The sequence below is a fragment of the Globicephala melas genome, chromosome 17, assembly GCF_963455315.2.
Source record: "Globicephala melas chromosome 17, mGloMel1.2, whole genome shotgun sequence".
NCBI lineage: Eukaryota > Metazoa > Chordata > Mammalia > Artiodactyla > Delphinidae > Globicephala > Globicephala melas.
This window is the reverse complement of record NC_083330.1, coordinates 32,615,727-32,625,111: the sequence shown is the minus strand read 5'-3', so window position 1 is coordinate 32,625,111 and position 9,385 is coordinate 32,615,727. Positions and strand designations below refer to the sequence as shown.

Genomic DNA, 9,385 nt, shown 5'->3' with positions numbered 1-9,385 from the left:
CCGCGGAGCCCCGAAATCTGCGTTCCCCACCCCACTGGCTCTAACCCCCGGCAAGCGGGCTCTGAAGCCCAAGCGACGGTGACCACTTGGGATCGGCCGCACACCTCGTCACCTCTAGGCAGCCGTTCAACGCTTGGGCTAACATGGTGGGGAGAGCAGGCTTCTCTGGAGATGCAGCAATCACGCTTCTTTTCACTGCCCTCTCCTTTTTTTCTTACTCCTGGACCTCCTTTCTCCAGACACCAAAAATCAGCAATCACAGCCCAACTCTAAACGTCCTCTTTATTGAAGTTGGGTTCTGTTTGCTTTGTTTTTCCCTTTTTTTTTTCTTTTTTGAAGTCGAATTCTAGGGCTGCACTGCCCAATAGGTAGCTCTTAGCCATAGGTGGCTATTAACTTTTTTTAAAAGTGGCTATTAGAAAATTTCAAATTGTATATGTGGTTCACATTATATTTTTATTGAACAGCACTGCTGTAGAGTCTGGGACGTTTTGGTTTGGGCTTTTTGTTGTTTTTGGTTTACACATGTAGGCATGAAAGTTTAGATATCAAACTCAATTTAGTTTCTCCTCTTACCGTCACAGGGAAGGAAGCCTGTCTCTAGAGGAAACTTGTATTATTTTTGCTAACAATAAACTGAAATCAGAAAGCTGTTAAATGACCCAAACTTTTGAATGTCTCTCCCATCCTGGACCAAGTTTAGTGCAATGTCCAGATTTCAAGGGAAGGCTAGATTAGTTCCTGTTTCCAGAAAACCCTTTCAACCGTATATATTAATCAGTGAGTCTAGTCACTAGTCTCGTGTATTTTCCTTCCAATAGGAATTTAACTAGGCCCTGCATTCAATTCTTAGTGAGTTAACATCCATGACTGCAACATTCTCCTCTCCTCCCCCTATATCTAAAGTGAAAATACATCATGCTAGATGCCTGATTAGCTAGAGGCTGTCAGTATCCAACAGCAGATAAATTCCTCAGCTTCAGCCCTGCTAATGGTATTGACTTTCATCTGCCTGTGGCTTTTACTTGCTCTCTTGCTATCAGGCTTGGATGGGCTAGATCTCACAGTAAGTTTGAGACACCTCTAGAAATTGTTCCCGCTTCTTGTGTACCATAATCCTGATTTAGTGATATACAGGGTATATTTACCCTGGGTCTTGAATTCTGTGGAGCGATTACTGGGAAATTATGTGTATGTAGTCAACTTTGAAGGGTGGTGGTTGATTAGAGAGGGTAGATGTATTTTAGAATCAACTATTAAAATATGTGAAAATCTAGCACTGATGGACTCCTTAGGTATTTTAAAGGAGATTGATCCTCCCATTTTGGATGCTGCTTCTCAAGATTTTAATTTATCTAAGTTTTGTGCCATTTGGGGCCAAGAAATGAAGGGAGTTCCCTCTCGTGCTCATTAACAATTTCATAATCTAAAATTCTTCACTAAATCGGGTAGGAAATTAATTCTGCCGTCAAAGACGCCGTAAGGACCAGTGCAACACTCTGGCATTACTGCATCACATTTTTTCTTCCACTTGTTTCCTAGAATGTTAACATTAGCTGTATTTATGTAGTCTGAGCATAGGACTGGGCTCTGCAGTTGACTCACAGGGTGCCTTATGTCCTCACTTATGAAGTGGGAATAACAGATACATGTACTTCTTGGGCTCTGGTGTGGATAATGTTTGCATTGTTCTTTGAGATCACAAAAGAAAACTAAGTTTATGTGCTGTAACATGTTCTTATTTTAGTGATTGGTGAATTATTCTCTGTAACCTGACTTCTGCCCATGAGAGGACCTTCCCCAGCAATCTCCCAACGCCTTATGAATAGGTGAGTCTGATAGGTTGTTCAAATACCTTGTGTAAACAGTGTAACTGTTTTGTAACTGAAATTTGTTATGGGTAATTTTGGTAATATGTCTGTAAAAGCTGTTTTACATTTTTATTTTTTTAATATAAAAACCTAGTTTTAAACTGTGTTGGCTTTTTCTGTTTTCCCACTCATTCTTCCTGAAATCTGACTTCAAGAATTTTTCTTCTCTGATTAAGCAGTGAATGGAAAAAACAAAGGCTTTAGCGTCCCACAATTGCAATTCAAATCTGACTCCAAATCTGCCACTTATTGTTGGCATGACCAATAGAAATTATTAATTTATGTGAGCCTTCGTGCTCTCATATATAAAGTAGGGATAATGAAACCAACTGTAGTAAAGTGGCCAACAAATAATAGGATCACAAGAGAAGGAAGAATGCATCATACTCTTCATGGGAGGGGGAATTAGTACATTAAGTATCAATAAGATATCCCCTAGCATGCCCTCTCTATAATTCTTTCTCAGAGTATCCAGGAACCTTCCCAGCAAAGGTGCTACTCAATAACTGTCTTGTTGACCTACCTTTCATGAGGCAAATACAGACCTGTTTCAGCTTAGGAAATATAAATTTAATTAAAGCAGGTCTCACAAACTGGTAAAATGGGTTGCCTCACAGTTGGGATATTAAGTGGCTGAAGAGCAGGGAGAAGAAGAGAAACTCTTTTATGCATTCTTGTAATTCTTGAATTTTGAAACATGTAAGTATATTACCTCTTCAAAACATAGATGACTAAGATGTTTTTGCTTTATTTTGCTTATTGTTTGTTTTTAAAGGAGGCTTCATAGTCTGGTCTGGAATGTCTGTTGCTTTTCTTATTTCGGCAGCCATTCATCAAGAGTTTGGGTGGTTTAAGCACCAACTAATCATCATTGTTTACCTAATAAGCTTCTCCTAGAGACAGTTCTCTTTCTATTACTGCTGCTACCAATACCAAATCGTCCATGGAAAAAAATTGGTGACAAATGCAGTTCCCTTCATATATATGTACACACACACATACGTACACACACACATACATACACACACATATACACATATATATATGTATATACCTCCCTTAGTCAATCAGGTCAATCAGTCAGCCACCAGAGCCTGGGTATTCTATTCAGCTAGTGTTTTTCTTTCTATTTACACTGCAACCTTTATAGTTTCAGACTCTCATTGCTTCACATCTTAACTAGTATTATAATCTTCTAATACCTGGCTTTCAAACTCTACCTCCTTCTGCTGATCCTACACCTTGCTGCCAAGTTAATCATCCTAAAAGTTTGTTCCACTCCTGTCACTCCTGTGCTCAATAACCTGTAGTCACAACTCAGTGACTACCAAATCAAGTGTAAATGCTCTCACCTGGCTTTAAGGCTCTGCGATGAGGCCCTACCCTACCCTATTCACCTTCACTCCCTTTACACACGCTGTTACACATCCTGATTCATATTAAACAATTTGTCATTTTCCAGATATAGCCTGTACTTTAACTTCCTTGAGTTCATTTGATACACATCTATTAGACAAATTCTGTGTGCCAGGTACTGTTCCAGATCCTGGGGAGACACAGATGACAAAGAAAGGCAAAATCTCTCCCATCTTGGGGAGGGACCACATATCTTGGATGCCCTTTTTCCAGTGGTTGAAATTCTATCCATCCTTAAGGTACTGTTGACATCTCTCTCTAAAGGCTGTAGCAACTCCCTTAGCCCAGATTTACTAGTTCTCTGAGCTCCCTATATTTATTTATTTATTTGCATGCTTATTTACTTGTTTTTGATGGCGCTTATCATATTCTGCCTTATATTTTAAGTATTTGGTTTTCTTTTTTTGCTTTTCTTATTTTTTAACTTTATTGAGGAATAATTGACAAATACAATCGTATATATTTAAAGTGCAAAACATGATTATTTGCTATACATATACATCATCATGGAATAATTACCAATATCAATATAATTAACACATCCAAAGACATACAAGTGACCAATAGGTATATGAAAAGGTGCTCAACATCACTAATCATTGGAGAAGTGTAAATCAAGACCACAGTGAGTACTTATTTTTCTTAAAAAGATTTCTGGACAGTTTGAGGTCACAGACTATGTGTTTTGTTTTTTGGTTTTTTTAAACTTACTAGTCTCCATAATGCTGAGCACAGTTCTTTATTCATAATAAATGTTCAATATTTATTTGTTTTATGAATGAAAAATCATATGAACCTGGGATCCAGAGTTAGCCCAGGGATCCATTCTAAGCATTTACCTGTTCTCAGTGTCCTTTTCCTGTGTTCCAGTATATAATTTCTAAGCATTATTGACCCTTACACAACTATTATCATCTAGTCATTAAAATCTACAACATTTAAGTGTTTTAATATTCAGGATATTTAGAAAATTTTTACATGGTATGCAACCATAAAATTTAATATAATAGTCTAATCAAATTTGATCATTTTAATACAACATAAACTTAATGTAATTAGTTCAGGCACCTATCATTCTAATATAGACTTTATAAACTTAAACATGGTATTCTTTCCCTTTCCTGAGAAGAGTACAATAATAATCTGTATGTAGCACTTTTTTCTGTCAGTGGCTTATACAGGTATTTTGGTCTCTAAACAGACCTATGGAATATATAGGGTAGATATTATCCCAACTTTAAACACGAAGAAACTAAGAGAAGCTGCATAATTTACATGAGGTCAAAAGCTAATGAATGAAAAAATCCAGGATTAATTAATATTTATGGGCTTGATAATTGTGTATTTTTCCTTACTTTGAAATAATTATACGTTTTCTTTCTTTAGTGAAAGAAATGATGTCTTAAGAGAAGCTGAAATTTTACACAAAGCTAGATTTAGTTACAGTCTTCCAATTTTGGGAGTTTGCAATGAGCCTGAATTTTGGGGAATAGTTACTGAATACATGCCAAATGGGTCATTAAATGAACTCCTACATAGGGTAAGTATTATACATTTTCAGTCGTTATAATTCTGTTATTCAACCTATATAGTACTTTCGTTTTACAAATGATCAGATTATTTGAGGATATACAGATGAATCAAAATAAGAATAATGAAAAACTTCACCATTTATGGCTTCTTTTGTGTTGTTAAAACTACTGTGGGGCTTCCCTGGTGGCACAGTGGTTGAGAGTCCGCCTGCGGATGCAGGGGACATGGGTTCGTGCCCCGGTCCGGGAGGATCCCACATGCCGCGGAGCGGCTGGGCCTGTGAGCCATGGCGGCTGAGCCTGCGCGTCCGGAGCCTGTGCTCCGCAACGGGAGAGCCGCAACGGTGAAAGGCCCGGGTACCGCAAAAAAAAAAAAAAAAAAAATACTGTGGAGTCAGACCCTGCATTCTAAGTGACCTAGATTATTTTGCTTAGGTTACTGTTCCTGAGGTTTACATTGAATTCGAATATCCACATGTATATATATGTAAGAGAGGAACAGGAGAGAGAAAAGATAAACTCTGCACACCATACAATTTATTGTTAGTTTAAGCCAGATTTCATTTTATGTTAAAGACAATGTAGGGTTCAAATTAAATGTTAATAATACCAGTTCATAAAGTTCTGAATTAATAGACCAAATAAATCTGAGTATCAAATACGTGAGCTTTTCCAATAATAGACAATGGCATGAGCCATGTACCTTTTTCCCAAGGTATCAGTTATCTGGCTTTAATTGTGAATCCCATCAGTAAACAAATATGGCCCGGTTGTGGGGGGTGTCCTCATTCTCAAAATATGTGTATCCATCTATTGTTGTTTGCTTGCTTTCATGTTACTAAGATTATCTCTAGCCTGCAGTTTCTGTCAAGAAATATTTTTAAAGAACTCGGTCTCTTTTGTGAGGGGTGCTTTAGTTAAAACTGAGTAGTAACATAATCTGTAAAATCTAGTCACTGAACACTCCTAAATTCTGATACATCACAGTGATCTATAAGCAAACAAGAGAGAATGGGTGCCACTGTCACCACTCATGGAGTGACTTCCTCTTTATTTCGGGATACAACACATTCTGTTTGTGACAGGACCATCTGAAACAAGGGCAGAGTAAAGTAACTAGTGTCAGTGTATAAGATTTGTGTAACCAACACAGCAAGTAAGATACAAATACTAATTAAACACAGTTTCCTTTTGTTAAATGAGTATAAGCATAAATTCTAATGTTGTCTTCCCATACCCCAGCACCACAGTAGATGCTCTGGTACCCAAATTTGGAGCCCATTAGAAATTCTAGAGCCTCCTACAGGGGGATTGCTGACTCCTGGAAGGAATCATAAAATACATAGTGAGCACTCATCTACCTTCCTCTCCATGATCAAAAGCTTCCATATAGCACTATACTGCAGAGAGGCCTTGTTACTTCTTTAAACTATATAATTTTCAGAAAAAGTTACCTTTTTAAAGATTAAAAGATTCAGTTACTCAAGGGGATGGGAATCTGTGTATACAAGAGGAAGTAATGTTGAACATTTGTGTTTTGTGTTTCTTTTGGTGTCCTGTATTATTAGGTCAGGATTTATCTTGAAGCACGTTCCCCCAACCTCACAAAAGATTGATGAAAAAAATCAAAATACTATGTAAAGACAAGTATTTTGAGCCACTCCCCTGCCAAGTTAGTTAATCAATGAACTATAAGCTGACCCATCTGCAGAAAAAAAATTCTTAAGAACAGTTTTGAGCTCAGTGGAAGCATACTTTTTCATATTATTTAGTAAAATGTACCCAGTGGCATGGTCCCTGATGATTCATAGTTGGATATTCCCAAATTATCTAATTTTTCTGAGTATGTTCATTCTCCTGGGAAGCTGTATTAAAACTTTTATGTTCAGAAAACATTTAAGAAAGTTCAGATGACTGTCACTTGTAAGTACCAGGAAATAGAAAACATTACATTTTTAATGTTTCTATGTTATATATACTTAGAAATGAAGATGATTTTTGTCTCCTTCACAAAAGCAAAACTCCCAAATGCTAATTTTTCAAGCTGAAATGCAAGTAAATATATGATTTAAAAATAGGAAGTATTAATGCTTAGTAAGTAAATATATTATGGTCATAATTTTAATTGATGCAGTGGTTATCATCGTAATCAAGTATGGTTTTATATTAATAGGAAATTTAAAATATAAATTTTGAATAGAAACAAATTGTTGTGTGTGTGTGTGTGTGTGTGTGTGTGTGTGTGTACACATTCATGGGCACAAGTTATTTGATAAGAAGCCATAGAATGGGAAGATGGGTATGAGTATAAATACATGTCTGGGTATTATACAGATAAAAAATAATTTAAAACTGTCTCAACTGAAGAAAGCCCCCATACCATGTAGTTGCATTACCAATATAAACTAAAAGGAAATATCAGTACTGTAAAGTCATTATTTTCTCTAATAATTGAGGAAAGTAAGATACAAGGATGTTAAATAACGTCAAATTGATAATATAACAAAATGAGTATTTTTTGCCCTGAATTTAGTTATACCAGATATTTAGTTTAATACTATATTTCCTCATGGAATATTTCATTTTCTAAGTGGAAATAAATTTGGCCACTAATTTTAGTTTTGTTTCTTTCCACATATATGAAGAAAAATGAATATCCTGATGTTCCTTGGCCATTAGGATTTCGTATTCTGCATGAAATTGCACTCAGTGTAAATTACCTGCACAATATGAATCCTCCTCTACTTCATCATGACCTGAAGACTCAGAATATCTTATTGGATAATGAATTTCACGTTAAGGTAGTTACTTTTTTTTAAAAAAAAAGCTTATCTGCATCCTTGTGTTTAATAGTTTTAAAGACTTTTTAGTTATTTCTTCTATCTTACCAATTTAATACCTCTGCCTTTTCCATAGCCCCTAATTCAGTGCCACTTCTTCCTGCTGCAGTGAGTTAGTTATTCCTAGACTACAGACATTGGTAAAATTATGGTTCAAAATACAGTCATTCTGTTCTTAATTTAAATTGTCGATTATACCTTTGTTAACTTTTCATTTTGAAATTATTATAGATTCATAGATGGTTGCAAAGATAATACAAAGGAGTCCCATGTACCCTTCACCCAATTTCTGCCAGTGGTTACATCACATATAATTATAGTACTATTTCAGGACCAGGAATTTGGCATTGGTACAATGCATGTATATAGTTCTGTATCACTTTATCATGTGTAAATTTGTGTAACCACCACAGCAATCAAGATATAGCACTACTCTGTCACAAGAAAGATATCACTTATGCTACCCCTTTATAGTCATACCTTCTCCCCTCCATCATACCTAACTACTGTCAACCACTAACCTGTCTTCCATCTCTATAATTTTGTCATTTCGAGAATACTATATGAATGGAATCATACAGTGTGTGATATTGTGAGACTGCTTTGTTCACTTAGCATAATGCCTTTGAGATCCATTTAAGTTGTTGCTTGTGTCAACAGTTGGTTCCTTTTTCACTGGTGAATAGTATTCCATGGTATGGGTGTACAAAAGTTGTTTAACCATTCAGCTGTTGAGAGATATTTTGGTTATTTTTAGTCTTTGGCAATTACAATAAAGCTCCTATGAACAGTCCTGTGCAACTTTTTGAACAAACGTAAGTTTTCATTCCTCCTAGATGAATGCCCAAGAGTGTAACTGCTTGGTCATATGGTAAGCATATGTTTAGCTTTTTAAGAAACTACCTAGCTACTTGCCACAGTGGCTGTACCGTCGTATATTCCACCAGCAATGTATGAAAAACCCAGCTTTTCTGCACCCTCACCAGCATTTGGTATTATCATAGTTTTTTATTCTAGCATTCTAATAGATGTATAGTGATATAGCACCATGGTCTTAATTTTCATTTTCCTATAATGTTGAATATTGTTATTTATTTATTTGCCATCTCTATATCCTTTTCAGTGAAACATCTCTTCATATCTTAAGACCATTTTCTACTTGGATTCTTTGCTTTTATACTATTGGGTTTTAAGAGTTCTGTATATTTTTTAGATATAAGTCCTTAATCAGATATGTAGTTTGCAAAAATTTTCTGCCAATCCAAAGTTTGTTCTTTTCATCCTTTTAACAGGGTCTTTCACAGAGCAAAAGTTGTAATCTATTTCTTTTATGATCATGCTTTTGCTGTCATGTCTAAGCACTCTTCACGAAGCCACAGGTATTGCAGATTTACTTCTATGTTATCTTCTAAAAGTTCCATAGATTTATGTTTTACATTTAAATCTGTGATCTGTTTTGAATTAATTTTTTGCATAAAGCATAAGATTTAGATACCTAAAGGCACCAGAGCAGTAGTGATTTCAGTTACCCTATATGTAACTGAAGACAGCAAATAAAAAGTAGTTGCTGAGAAATTAATACTAAATGTAACTCACTTTATTTTTACATAGTATTTTGCTACACTTCAAATAATGTACATAATTGAAGATTATTATAAGTATCCAAAAATGTTCAAATAAGTAATAAGGAAGTTGGAACAATAGAAAAATAAATATAAAAAGTGTG

The 9,385-nt window shown here is 35.6% G+C and overlaps 1 protein-coding gene across 9 annotated transcripts in view; it reads left to right on the top strand.

The window, feature by feature from the left end:
- Nucleotides 1-9,385, top strand: part of LOC138842386 (receptor-interacting serine/threonine-protein kinase 2-like) — a 35,539-nt gene that overhangs the window by 688 nt on the left and 25,466 nt on the right. For 4 of the 9 annotated variants that reach the window (XM_070043965.1, XM_070043964.1, XM_070043963.1 and 1 more), the window contains exons 2-4: nucleotides 1,748-1,829; nucleotides 4,674-4,827; nucleotides 7,465-7,620. In XM_070043965.1, the coding sequence (XP_069900066.1) occupies nucleotides 1,786-1,829; nucleotides 4,674-4,827; nucleotides 7,465-7,620 (354 nt within the window). In that variant the 5' untranslated portion in view covers nucleotides 1,748-1,785. Of the gene's footprint in view, nucleotides 1-3; nucleotides 147-1,747; nucleotides 1,830-4,673; nucleotides 4,828-7,464; nucleotides 7,621-8,951; nucleotides 9,039-9,385 lie in introns of those variants that run through there. The other 5 variants (XR_011376818.1, XR_011376817.1, XR_011376816.1 and 2 more) reach the window with 3 other exon arrangements.